This window comes from Pocillopora verrucosa, chromosome 3 (assembly GCF_036669915.1).
Source record: "Pocillopora verrucosa isolate sample1 chromosome 3, ASM3666991v2, whole genome shotgun sequence".
Lineage (NCBI taxonomy): Eukaryota > Metazoa > Cnidaria > Anthozoa > Scleractinia > Pocilloporidae > Pocillopora > Pocillopora verrucosa.
In genome coordinates, this window is record NC_089314.1 from 1083021 (window position 1) to 1097648 (window position 14628).

General features: G+C 38.1%; 1 protein-coding gene and 1 long non-coding RNA gene across 2 annotated transcripts; both read left to right on the plus strand.

Annotated features, from left to right (window-relative positions):
- Positions 1-319: 319 nt before the first annotated feature.
- LOC136280048 (uncharacterized) lies at positions 320-6336 on the plus strand. Its single transcript, XM_066164675.1, has 7 exons — positions 320-356; positions 839-976; positions 1352-1490; positions 3503-3675; positions 5369-5506; positions 5877-6020; positions 6230-6336. Exons 4-7 carry the CDS (start codon positions 3504-3506, stop codon positions 6334-6336), a joined length of 561 nt encoding a protein of 186 aa, XP_066020772.1. The 5' UTR covers positions 320-356; positions 839-976; positions 1352-1490; position 3503.
- A 705-nt stretch (positions 6337-7041) lies between these two features.
- Positions 7042-10068, plus strand: LOC131780219 (uncharacterized). The gene is made up of 4 exons (XR_010717015.1): positions 7042-7066; positions 7844-8069; positions 8744-8870; positions 9138-10068. It is a non-coding gene; the product is annotated as an uncharacterized lncRNA (long non-coding RNA).
- Positions 10069-14628: the final 4560 nt, after the last annotated feature.

Here is a 14628-nt window from a genome sequence, read left to right on the forward strand (position 1 = left end):
TTCGATTCTTGTATATACAAACGGCAAATAGTGAAATTTGTTAAAAAACATGTTGACTTAATACTTTCATTTTCAAATGCGAAAACTACATACAGAACTCGAAATTTTTCACCAACCTGCGAACAGGAATCCTTTTTTGTTGTATTTCCTTTTGGTATTGCGTTACGTTTCGTTACGTTTCAGAATGCAACCATTGTGTATTGATGAAGAACAGCGACAGAAGACTATCAAGGGGTGGGTAACAGCTGCACACAGGAAGATCGCTTGTTTGCTCACCATGGCTGTCTTGCTGGTCCTGTTATTGATATTTATTACGCTGTATGTATCAAGACAAAGGCTATGCGGGGCACAGAAAGGTAAGACGTTTCAAGAAAGATGTTTAGTTGGGAAGTTACCAAAATGTTGCAAAACAACTTCTTATCGCTGTTGGCAGTTCACAGTTGCATTAATTACCCCTTGCAGCTTCTTGTGGAAAGGAATTTTAAGCTTCTTGCGTTTGAAACGTCTTGCCGACCTGCATTTTCTCTACTTTGACTCACTTGGGCATCCCTGCGCCAATTACTGCGGTTCGTGCGCAACTATCATGCATCAGTCAATGCAACACATCCGCTACCAACCCCCCCTCCCCCCCTTTGCCGTGAAAAGCGGCCTCATTAAAGAAAAGAACCGGCCTTCAAATGCGGAGAATGTTGAACTTTTTCAGTGAGGCTTAGCTCTTTTATTTCAGTCAACAAAACGTCTGGTTTGCTCAAGGGCTCAAATCATTATCCAGCACCTTGTTCCTCATACGTAAACAATCAGTTCTTTTAACACCTTTCTTTGTTATGGCTGTCTCCAGAAAAACTGGACTCAATAAACGAAGCCACTGAAGCTTTGTCCAAACGCCTTGACTGGCAAGACAAACAAATCGGAGAGGATCTCGTAAATTTGAATGTCACGAACGCATCTCAAAGGACAACGATCTTGGAAATGCAAGGTATGTATATTTAGAACTTGTAGTGGTGTTTCTTTAATGAGGTTTTGATTTGTGAAAAGGTCATAGTTGGTGTGGAGGTTGTTGTTGTCATCTATATAGATGTGCCTGCTCTAAGTTGGTAAACCAGCCTCCCTTGTTTTAAGAATTCAGTTTTAGGTTAAATGTGTTAACTCGTTTTTGGGAAAACTGGATAAATTAACAAAACTTTACAGAGCTTTAATGCTTGCATTACAGCTGCTGGAGCATTTGGGCCGCAATAGGAGGGGCTAAAATCATCACTGGGAAACCCAGTTTGTCCTTTATCCCTGGAACTTAAATGGGTTATCGCTTGTGTTAAAAATCCTTTTCTATTTGTCATGACTGTCTCCCGAAAAGATGGACTCAATGTACCAAGCCTTTGAAGCATTGTCCAAACGTCTTGACTCACTGGACGTAAATATGGGAAGAAAACTGGATTTAGTAAATGCATATGTTAAGAACGCATCTCAGAGGACGACTGCTTTGGAAATGCAAGGTATGCACTTTAAGTCGTATATATGCGTGTGCATTTGCGTCAAATTGTAGTATTTTTAGAATTTTCATCATAGCGCTACGCAATTTCTTGCCGTGAAGTCAACTAAACAACGATCTAAGCATGATGAGTTTTACGGCGTGGGCTTTGTGCACGTCAGAAATTCGAACGTTTTCCGCTAATAACCGCAAATCAAGAACTGTTTTGAATTAAACTGTCGTCCCGAAATATCTCCTGGTCATTTTACTCTTGCTCCCCATTAATTGATACCATGAAACTTGAGATTTCCTCACACACGGACAAATTTGCATAATTCACTTTGAAATTTGATCCACATGCCTATTTGCACACATTCGAAAATATTTAGCGATTTTAATCTTTCATTTCGTTTTTTGACTAAAAAATCAATCGCGAAACCAATAATCGCAGCAATGCGACGGCTGAACTCCTTTGGGGTGGGCAAGTATTCCCTTGACGGAGCAAATAATCGCAGCAGTGCGACACAAAACCTGCAGGAGATAAACAATTGCGATCACGATCGCCGACGCGAGATACGAAAATCGAACGATATTGGAAAAGACCGAACTGAATTCCGAGCATTATCCGCAGGTTTCCATTGTTATGGACATACGGAAGGACTTACACTCTGGATAGCATAGTATCTACGACTTCACAGAAGTCCGTAGATTCAAAAAGGAGTTAAGATCGGGGAATATCGGATCAAAATCGGCAAAGTTTGGCTCGATACTATAGTTACACTCACTCACTCAGAAGGAGAGCATAGCAGCTTACGCCGCTTTAGGCAGTAAGCTACAAAAACCAATAAGGCATAACGTCATTTGTTGACACTCAATCTCTTACCGCTTTTACGAGGTGTTTGGTGTTACGCACTAGACACAAAAATGAGGAGATATTCATTTCAGTTTTCATATCTGCACGTGATTCAACTCTTTTCCTGAATTGTCCAATCCTAAGAACACATCCATCACGTGATATCGGTATGGTTTCTCGAAATGGTTCGATGATGAAAGACATATATAACCACTGCAGCTAGAATTCGGTCATAAATTCCATTTTGAACACGAGATGTGCGGTTGAATCTTGACCTTGCACGCGAAAGCTTATTTTGTCATTTCACTCGGGAATCAGTACCTCAGGTTGGTTTTGAATTTTCCTTCCATTATTTGCAAAGTATTTAATTAAGTTGGCTTAGTTGTCCTTGATTCGCAATTAACTGTTTAATGTTATGTTTTATTATGTTTTTTGCAACTGTAAAGAAACTGTCTTAATAGGGGAACTATTCGCAAAAACAGTATGTTAGTATCGCATTCAGTTGTCGAGCTTTTTTTAAATCGAATGCAATGAGCGGCATTAGAGTATTTTGGCGGAATGACTTGCCAATGAAGATTTTAGCCAACTTGGATCGTCTGTAATACGTGACTCAAACTTCTGTATTACAGTATAAAGCAGGCGAGTGCTGTGTCAGTAGAAAGGGCTCTTGGCCGCATAGTGTCGGTAATTTTATAGTTAATCTTTTATAACACAGCCTATAGAATGACTGATTCCGTTTCACATCAACTTTCGATTAGAAGAAAAAAGAAGAAAAAAAATAAGCGACAGCAACACCTTAGCCTGTGAACAGCCGCCCCCTGCACTAGAAAAAAAGTATCAATTCTCCAAGCCTGTCAACAAGTTTTGCCGACATTCACCTGGGAGAACTTCGGATTTTGATAAATTTAACGCCTGCTTATGTTAGGAGTGAATGGTTAAAACTCTTTGTGAAAGTAGTGCACGACGTTTGCAATTGTCGTTTCGATTCTTGGATATACAAACGGCAAATAGTGCAATTTGTTAAAAAAAATGTTGACTTAATACTTTCATTTTCAAATGCGAAAACTACATACAGAACTCGAAATTTTTCACCAACCTGCGAACAGGAATCCTTTTTTGTTGTATTTCCTTTTGGTATTGCGTACGTTTAATAAAACCAAGGTAAACATTTTGTTACGTTTCAGAATGCAACCATTGTGTATTGATGAAGAACAGCAACAGAAGACTATCAGGGGGTGGGTAACAGCTGCACACAGGAAGATCGCTTGTTTGCTCACCATGACTGTCTTGCTGGTCCTGTTATTGATATTTATTACGCTGTATGTTTCGGGGCAAAGGGTATGCGGGGCACAGAAAGGTAAGACATACGTTTGAAGAAGGATGTTTATGTGCAGTTATGGTGAAGGACGATTAGGGAAAAAAAGATAAAAGACCCTTATATGTAATCTTCTTTCGTGGATAATATTTATTACAAGTATCATATTCCTCATTCAGTATGTGCGCTATTATTGATCAATTTAGCGGCTCGTATTTCACTGTGCGGCCTGCTTCGAAGGGGCTATAACTCCAAGCAGAAAAACTCGGTCCGTAACTTGATGTATGAAAAATAAATTTCTGGAGTTTGACTGGTAATCAGCCTTCTCATATATCGCTTAATTTGGCTCCGCGATGCGCACTGGATGTGTCAAATCTGACATTTCAATATCCAATGAAAATCAAGGAAAATGGTTCTTGCCAAGAGGGTTAACTTACCTACGCCACGATGCAATCATAGTCGTAGTTATGTTTACAAACAAATCTGCAAATTACCTATGCTCAAAGACGTGGATATCGCACGAGGTGCCTGATACACCACATAAAAGCACAAAGAGAGAGATCACTTATCATGGTTTCCTCAGAAACATTTTTTTATTAGAGTTTTTGGTATCAGAACGTTCGTAGAGGAAACCATTTCGAGCAAGCGAGTGAAAGATTTACACATCGATGTGAAATCACCCCTATGAAGTCGCAAAAAATATACCTCTTATTGCTAACCGTATTTGGGGTCCATACCAAGAGTTATTTTCTCTTCTTGACTCATGGGCCGAGCCCAAAGCACGTGAGCCATCAGTCACAAAGGCGAAAACGAGAAACAGAAACATAATGCACGGATCGAAAGAACGAGATTTGTAAGATATTTTTGCCTTATCTCCTCAGTGTGTCTTACCAAGAAAGGATAAAGTGGTTTTACCTGTTCTGTGAACGATTTCTATTCTCACAAAGAAGCTTTAAATGACGAAAGTAGAAAGCAATTCGAAACAAGTTAAATCCAGTCTAGAGCTCTTTTCATAGCACATCATGAAGAAAACAAAATATTCAGACTCTCATTTTCCCGCCCAAATGAAAGAGTAACTATGGTAAAATTAGCAAATCATTTTGGCCATTCTCTCCATTTAGATTTTAGCGGGCAGTCCTGGAAATTTACGCACCAAAAAATTGGCCTGTACTGCGCGCACATTATCTCAGAGACTATATCTTATCTCTCTTCTCAATAGAAGTGTTTGGGTCAGCATCTGTTACGCTGATCAACCACTCGTTGGTGACACATTAGTTGGGAAGTTACCAAAACGTTGCAAAACAACTTCTTATTGCTGTTGGCAGTTCACAGTTGCATTAATTACCCCTTGCAGCTTCTTATGGAAAGGAATTTTTAAGCTTCTTGCGATTGAAACGTCTTGCTGATGACCTACACTTTCTCTTCTTTGACTCACTTGAGCATTCCTGCGCCAATTAATGCGGTTCTTGCGCAACTATCATGCATCAGTCAATGCAACACATCCGCTACCAACCCCCCCTCCCCTCCTTTGTCGTGAAAAAGCGGCCTCATTAAAGAAAAGAGCCGGCCCTCAAATGCAGAGAATGTTGAACTTTTTCAGTGAGGCTTAGCTATTTTATTTCAGTCAGTAAAACGTCTGGTTTGCTCAAGGGCTCAAATCATTACCCAGCACCTTGTCCCTCTTTCGTAAACAATCAGTTCTTTTAACACTTTTCTTTATCATGACTGTCTCTAGAAAAACTGGACTCAATAAACGAAGCCACTGAAGCTTTGTCCAAACGCCTTGACTGGCAAGACAAACAAATCGGAGAGGATCTCGTAAATTTGAATGGTACGAACGCATCTCAAAGGACAACGGTCTTGGAAATGCAGGGTATGTATATTTAGAACTCGTAGTGGTATTTCTTTAATGAGGTTTTGATTGGTGAAAAGGTCATAGTTGGTGTGGAGGGCTTTGTTATTATCTATATAGATGTGCCTGCTCTAAGTTGGTAAATCAGCCTTCCTTGTTTTAAGAAATCAGTTTTAGGTCAAATGCGTTAACTCGTCTTTGGGAAAACTGGATAATTTAACAAAACTTTACAGAGCTTTAATGTTTGCATTACAGCTGCTGGAGCATTTGGGCCGCAATAGGAGGGGCTAGAATCCTCACCGGGAAACCCAATTTGTCCTTTGTCCCTGGAACTTAAATGGGTTATCGCTTGTGTTAAAAATCCTTTTCTGTTTGTCATGATTGTCTACAGAAAAGATGGACTCAATGTATAAAGTTTTTAAAGCATTGTCCAAACGTCTTGACTCACTGGACGTAAATATGGGAAGAAAACTGGATTTAGTAAATGCATATGTTAAGAACGCATCTCAGAGGACAAGTGCTTCGGCATTACAAGGTATGCACTTTAAGTCGTGTATATGCGTGTGTATTTGCACTCTTATTTCAACCACTCATCTTAATGTCTTCGAAGAAACTGAAGAAAGTGAAAAAACCATCGGAAGCCTTTTCTAAAAAGGTTTGATGGTTGAATTCCACAATTTTTCTTTGCACCACCTATGTGTGTAATCAACCATTTTAGCTTCTTTTTGTCGCGATTATCTACAGATAACCAGGACCCAATGTTCAAAGCTATTGAGGCTTTGTCCAAACACCTCGACTCCCTGGGCACAAATATGGAAAGAAAACTGGATTTAGAAAACTATCTTTTTTGACATTTCGAAATTACACCACGAACCAATGTTTTTTATCCACGCATTTATTATTGAAATATTTTAAGATCTTTGTTTATGTCTTTCAATTTCTTCAGGAAGACTGGCTCTAATTAACAAAACAATCGAGGCGTGGTACACAAGTCCTCACTCGTTTAACAAAAGTATCGTAAGGAAACTGGATTTCGTGATTAAGTCAATCGAAGAGCTCTCTTTGCAATTTAAGAACACATCTGAAACGATAAAGGCATCGGTTATGGAAGGAATGCACCTGATTTCGCTTTACCGCCCTATGCAAACTGGCATCACCCTAGCTAGCCTATCAACTAAAAATAATCACGGTACAATCAGAGATGAGAAACTTAACAACATTTCTCAAGAGATTTATGTTTTCTTTATTAATCTATATCGACATATTTATATTCGTGCGTCTATGTATTTACATTTATCTATCTATCAGTCAGGAAAATTTGTCCTTTGTTGAAAAACCCGAAGAATGGTTTTTCACACAGTCAAAAAAACTGCACGGGGGAGTTTATTTCATTCAGTTGTAACCGTAGTTACTGGTTAAATGGACCCTCAGAGCGTCTCTGCCTGAACAACGGTTCATGGACGGGAGTGCAGCCAACTTGTGAATTTAGTAAGAGTTTCACTCCATAATTATTTAGAGTGTCTTTCGGGTAAGGTTAGTCCTGAAAAATGTTTATTAGCCTTAATGAAAACCGGAGACGAAGTATGTCATTAAAAGTAGTTAGATCATCTAATGATAAAGATGTAGATGTAGATGAATGTAGGTGTAGATGTAGATGTAGATGTAGATGAAGCACTGGGCAAAGTCCCAGTCAATAGCGTTGTTTGTAGGTTGATGACGTTCAGCTATTTGATTTTTAACATCATCGCGTAGTTTATGATCAGTCAGTCTCCCGTTGAAGTACCTGCAAACCTCTCTGATGTTACAGGAAGCCCAGGAACTGGAATCCCTAATCTCGATTGTGTGTATCTACCTTTAGTCAGTGAATGTCAAAAGGCAATCATCAATTTGTTGGTTTTTCGGACGTTGTGGGGTTGTGATTCGCAAGATGCTTCCAGACATATCTGTTATGTATTGCAGGATCACTGAAAAACTACGAGTCCCGTTGTAGATCGAATATGCAATTTTATCACGTTTGTGGGTGTTTCGTTCCTTTAATGAAGTGTCGTTGAAGTTGCCCTGGAAATAATTGCAAAGTGCATGTAATATTAACCGGATAAATTGTCTAGTGTTTTGAAAAATAAGTTGCGCTCGTCTTGTTATAGTTATAATTGTCGTAGCTCTATGGGGTGTCAAGTTTTAGTCTTGAAATCACTTGGAATGTTAGATGTAACAAGGAATATTCTTGATTCTGTGATATGTTACTATTCATTCTTAAAGGGAAGAGCTTCAGACTTTTCTAGTGGGTAGAACATTCCGTTAAGATGGTTATAAAAAAAATCGATTTCCTCACTAAATTTCCTTTCAATTGATTTTCAGTCAGCCCGAACTACTCTTTGTTATTTCCATATAAGAGTAAAAATGATTACGTAATCATCACGCATGGAATGCCAAGCCTTACAGCTGTGACAGTTTGTATGTGGATAAAGACTAATGCTACAGGAAGAAATGAAGCACTTCTCAGCTATGCTGTGAGTGAAACGGATAACGAACTGTTGTTATTCAGGCCCGGAGATTTTGGGTTCGGTTTGCGATCAGTTTGGAGGTACGAGAATACACTTTCATTGAGGAATAGGAACGATAAACTGCGCATGATGTGCAGAACCCGTCCTGTACTATTTGAATCGTGAATCAGCAATAGTAAATGTTGTCAGAGCTATTTAATGAACCATATTTGGCTAATCCTATTGGCAGAGCCCTGAATGCTATTTCCTTACACTTATCATCCATAAAATAAAGCACTATTGGACAAAGCCGATGGTTGACTTAAAAACTCTCGGCGTTGTGCGTTTTTCTTTCTCAAATTATATCACGTCTGAACATTTGTGGTAATGAGTGAATAAAGGGAGAGGTGTGAACGTACGATCATCAGTTGCCTTTTTTTCAATCAAATTTTCTCAAATTGATGGGCTGAATAGACTTTCGAGTGAAATTTGAGAGTTTTAGAATCATGAGAGGTTTAGAATTATGAGAGGTTAACAATAAACCATCTCATGAAAGTGGTATCAAATGCCTTGCAGACAGAGCTTGATGATATTTTAGCATTTCACCTCTCTACGAGCAGAAAGAGAAAGAAGAGGGATACAGGTTCAATAATTATCGCACCAGACTCAAAATCTATCAGACCAATAATCTTCAACTACTTTATCGATCGTTCAACCTTTTCAAAATGGATTATTAAGGAAAGACTTTGAATCCTTTCAATGTTCATTATAATAGTTCCACCAATGTATCTGCCAACGATGGAAAGTGGCATCACATTTGCTTCGCATGGGAGAATACTTATGGATCGTGGAAATTGTTCAAGGATGGTTCATGGGGGCTAGTGGAAGAGGATTAGAAAAAGGTAATTTGTACTCAGAAAATATCGAACATCAAACTAATTCACAAAATTTTGCCGTCAGGCAAGTCGAGTATTTTCAAAAAAAATGTGAAAATTTGCAGATTAAACGTTTTGCTTACTACAACTTTATTTAAATCGTTTGCTCTTGTATTACTAAAACACCTTTAAAAAAGCTAACAACAACAAAAAAACAGTAACTACTTTTCCACGAATTGGTTTAAAAGCACGACTAACGAAGGAATGGAGACATATTCTTGCTCTTAATTACAGGCCGATTGATCCGCGGAGGTGGACACCTTGTACTTGGACAGGATCAAGACAAATTGGGAGGAGGCTTTGAAGAATATCAAAGTTTCATTGGTGAAATGGCAGATGTCAATATCTGGAATCACATGATTTCAGACCAAGAAATCAGGCGCATGTCCAAATCGTGCCTGACAGGGACGGGGAATTTGTTTCAGTGGAGCGACTTCAAATATCACCGAATGGGCTCGGTGCAGATAGTTCAGCCTTCTTGCTTAAATTGAAATGCGTAATGCTCTACTGAAGTTGAACTTTTAATCGTACTTAGTTTTAAGCTTGTTTCATTAAGTTTAATTTTAAAGTTCAAAACAATCGTAAAAATGTTGGCACTAAGTGTTAAGTACTCTTCTTTTTCAGTGTGAAACTTCTTAAATGTTATAGAAATGTCGTTTCCGTTCTTAAAATTTCTCTTATTATTTTGCAAGTTTGAGTTGCTAATTTGCCGCGTGAAGAATTATCTTTCCGCTCTGGGAAATAAGTAACCCTGAAATCCTGTAGGATGTATGAAAATATTAATTGATATGAATGGAAAATACAGCCAGGCCGTTAACTTTAAGGCAGCTTTTCAAAAACAAAATTTTTAGGCCGATTACCTCATTAAAAAAAAATGAATTGAAAGGGTTGAAACTCTAAGGAAGTACCTCTTTTAAAATTTTTTTTTTCATTTCATGTTTTTCTTCTTTTCTTTTTTGATTTTTTGATTTTTTGTTTTTGCCCTTTATTATCCTTTTTTCTTCAAGTTCCAGGCATTCAGTTGGGGGAGACGAACAGGAGAGCGAAAAAATTTTTCCCCGCGAAAAAAAAATAGAATGTGCAAAAAATGGCATGCAAAAGAGCACTCTCTTTCTATTGCCGTATCCCTAACAACCATGATTAACCGCAATCTACATGCGCCAAGTTGCTTAGCCCGTCTGTTTTCGTTCCTCTCTCAACTAATTTCCTAGTCCAAACCAAGAGAGATGTTGTTTTCGAAGAGTCAACAATGTGTTTCTTGCTATCACCAATGACGTGTCGTGAGTTTGGCTAGTAGTCGCGGGTCACGGGTCGCGACTCGTAAGATAAAATCGGTAACAACCACTGTAAAAGAAATATTTTCAATCACGTTTTTATTCATTTTCCTGTTTTTTTTGTAAACATCAATATATCTTGGTGTACATGTCCCCTTTTTTTTGTGGTACTAAATAAATGCCCGCCCACGGCCTTACAGGAGCAGACGTGGACATCTTTTTCATCCTTTCATCAAGTACACAAGTTACTCGAGAAGCGCTGGCACCAGCTTACATCGGTTGACTTCTTATTGAAATGAATTTTGAGCCGGTGATCTCACCGAACCAGTATCTCCATAATTTTCAAAGTTGAAGACAATTACATCGAGCAGATCCTAAAAAGCACTATATTCATTTACCTGGGAAACATTCTCGCCCTTAATCCTTTCCGGTAAACTATAACCGCCACTGTTTGTCTCGTCGTAAAACCTTTCGCAACTAATTATGCCCTCCTGATGAAGTCACTTCTAATGCGAATCGAAGACACAGCCTTCATCACGCGATGTGATCAACTGATTTTATTAACTTCTCCCTATGAAGTATAAACAGTAAATTTTAATATTTTATTACGATTTTTGATGTGTGTGCGATAATAATTATTATCACAGTTATATCCTGCTTAGCGTTGTCTTCAACTTAAAGTAGAACGCTGAATAAAATCTTAGCTGGCTAACGGTATTGGGAAATCATCTTAAACATTTTAGTCAGTGTCATTGTGTCTGCCCATCTTTCCTCTTCAATCGTTATGCACTGTTCTTTTATTATAAAGCAGTTTTTGATACATGATTGAAGGTATTGCGAGTTTCTTTACAAATTCCGAAGCGGCAATTCGACTGGGTATGAGGGACTTACATTTCTGTGGAATAGTTGTAATAAAGTCGTTCTAAACCGTGGCATCTGCTGGGCGTAGATCACCGGATTTATTAATGAGTTTGCGAAGTAGATGGTTTGCCACGTCATCTCGATATGAAACTCTGACTGCCAAGAAAGATTTGACTGGATTTCAAAAATAAGCAGAAATTGATATATCATCACCGGAAACCATGTCAATAACGACGCGAGGGTTACGAGAAAGAGGGTATGGGTCAGTTTTCTATCTCTCTGACTAACTGCACCATGGTTTTGTGGATGACCATCGTAACGGACCTTTACAAAGATACTAATATAAGAAAACAAAATTACACAAAGTGGAATAACGAAGTACGAAAAATATAAAATATAATAGTTTAAGTCGCTTATAAGACGCAGCTGTTCTGGTACTTGTATGCCTGCAATCGTCAGCCAAATGAAAGTGATCACAATTATATAGACCTGTTTCTTGACTAAAAGATGTCTGAATGGAAAAAATGTTGCGTTTAGTCTTTCTAAGGAAATAACAGCGAGATTGATAAGCGAGATAACTGGAAAAAATCCAAAAACAGATTTTAGGTGAAGTAACTTCGGATTCCCATTGAAATCGAACCTCCACAGATGACAATACTCTGCTATTCTATGTTCTATAAGAAGAGGTCCAGAGGCTGCCCCGGCGAGGACATCAACTATCGCCATATGGATGATCAAGTATGTACTCCGGCGCCGTTGTTCGCGCTGCTTCACAAATACGATAATGGTGATGATATTTAGGATGACTGTAGCCAGACATTCAGCAGTGAGTACAATTGCCCATGGGATACACTCTGAGTGAGGAATTCGAATCCAATCTTGTTGGCCGGAGGCCTTATGAGTATTGTTGCTGATATTGTTAGCCATTCAGTTTCGACAGCTTTGCGTAGCGCACAAAACGACCTGGAAATGAAGAAGAAAAGGCTTTCAAGATTTGGCTGTATGTGATGCGTCTTTTGTGAAACAAACTAGATCAAAAAATGTTAGTCATTTTTAAATCTCTTTAGTATTTTTGACTTGTTTGCGATTTTTTTACTGAAACTTTCCTATGTAATTTTGAAACTCTAAAACTTCCCACCAATTAAGGATGTGTGAGTTCAACTTGAAAGTTGAATTCTGTTTTTTGAAACGCACACATAGGTGAAACACAGTCAGAAAAGCACGGTGAATTTTTCTTTATTGCTAAATTAAATGGGGAGTTTTGAGAGTTTTGAATCTGTTTTAAAATAAATATGAATGTGAATCTTTGCAATTTTAAAATCGTTCTTAATTTTCTTCCGCGATCATTTCAACCGCTTTTGGGTGATTTGCATTTGCATTTTGTAACATCATTGATAACAGAAATTGTGCTAATCTTTTTCTTACATTCGAAAACTACAGGGAACCACAGTAGTTCAAAAGTCGAGGCGAAGCAATTTATCTTTTACGTGAATTTTTAGATGTGCCCTTTCTCAACCTACACTGGAGAACAAAGTGATGTGAAACCAACTTTTTTTTCTTTAACGAGTTGAGGGGGAATATTTTTTGTATGATTGTTTCAACAATGTGTCTTTTGTTCCTACCGTTTGTGAACCCAGCTACGTCTATGTATTTACTGCTTTGCGGTATCGAGATACCATTATTTTTCCTTGGTTTTTCTGTCAGAGAAGAACTCCTTGCAGTGTTTGTTTTGCTGAGAAAACTAATTGCCATATGGATGTGGACACCCTTCTTCATCTCAATATAAGCTACTGATAATCAACCAGCTGGAAACAGTCGACCAACACACCAAAATTAAATAGAAAGTTAGTTTTTCTAGTTAAATAGGTCTACGTGACGTTACTTGACATTTAATGTGAAATGAAACTGGTTAATTTGCATTAAAAGGCGCAACAGTTTAAATCAAGAAATAACAACTTATAATCTACCCGGATGAAGTTGCCTAAGGATAAGTTTAATTAGCTGGGCCCAGTTGCTCGAAGGCTGATTAGCACTAACTCAGGGTTAACTTTTAATCCAGGTTACTTTATTTCAAAAGTTTTTAAGACGGGCAGACGTTTTTTAGCTCTCTCGATGTTCTTCAATAAATTAAAGATATGTCCCGAAATGCATGCAGTAACAAAAATGACAAATTTGACGAAATTTTGTTGACGATTTTAACGAATTTTAAGAAATTTGTCGTTCTGTAGGAATTTTTTCAAAACTGATGATTGTGATGAAATTTCGCTAAGGTCGTGGACAAAATTATAAGAGCAAATTGAAATGACCTGGCGTGAAGGGCCCTAAAAAAACGACGAATTTGGCGAAAGTGAAGTCAGTGAAGGTTTATGATTAAAACCTGTTCGTGTTAAAATGTCATTTATTCCTTGGAAATGTCTCAGTAATACCTGTGCACATTTTGAACTAAGGAAATATACATTGCTTTCCCCATTCACTCGAGTAACACGCAGTGTAAGAAAAGGGAATATACATTGCTTTCCCCTTTCACTCGGTTAACACGATTTAGAAGGTCAGGGAAATTTATATTTTTTTTTTCTGTTCCACTCCGGTAACACGGTTTTAGAACAAGGAAAATATATCGTCGCTTTTCATTCCACTCGGGCGACACGCTTTAGAACAAGAGAAATATATATTGATTTCCGTTCCACTCGGCTATCACGCTGTTTGAACGAGCAAAATATATTTTGTATACATTGCCTAACAGGCTCTGACAGCCAGGGAGAACATACTGCTTTCCCTTTCGCACGGGGCTAGGGCAACATTCATTGATAACGAGGGAAATATCTACTGACCAAATTTACCCAATTTCATAGAAATCGTCAAATTCGCCAACATGTTAGGCCTGTCCCTAATGATGCAACTTGCGTAAAAATCGCCTAAATGATTTCGCTTTCACGAATTTGACTAAAATTCGCGAAAATAGTCCAATCCACGAACATTCACCCGGTTCGACGAAATTTCGTCAAATCTGTCATTTTCGTTACTACGTGCATTTCTAGACATAAATTGGTAAATTACATTTACATATTCAAAAACTGAACGAAATATTAAGTACATCCAAATATTGTCCTATTTATGAGCCTTTAATAGATTCAAAGAATACGTCGCATGTTATGAAAATATCCGTTTATAATTCAAACAAAATGAAACATGATATTCTTTAGCTACCTCGGGCACAGGCGGTGTTAAAATGAGATCTTTTCATCAAAGTAAGCGGTCAGATAACAATTAATACGCCGTGGAAGTAAGGTGAGGTATTTTTATTGAGAATTTGACCTATCTTTTAATTCCTTAAAGCGGTCGTAAATATTCCCATACAAACTCTTATAATTCCGCCATGACTGTTATTGCGCAAGCTGATCATCTCACATATGGAGCTTGGGTCGCCTGTGCCTCGGGTGTTTTTATTGCTCTTGGAAACGCTTACAAATGGATGCATCCAGACTTAAAACAACCGAAAAACTCTCATGGAAGAAAAAAATACATGAAACTCTTTTTTATCAACGTTTTCAAAAGTCTGCGCTTTCGTTGTTTTTTCTCAAAAATGGAGC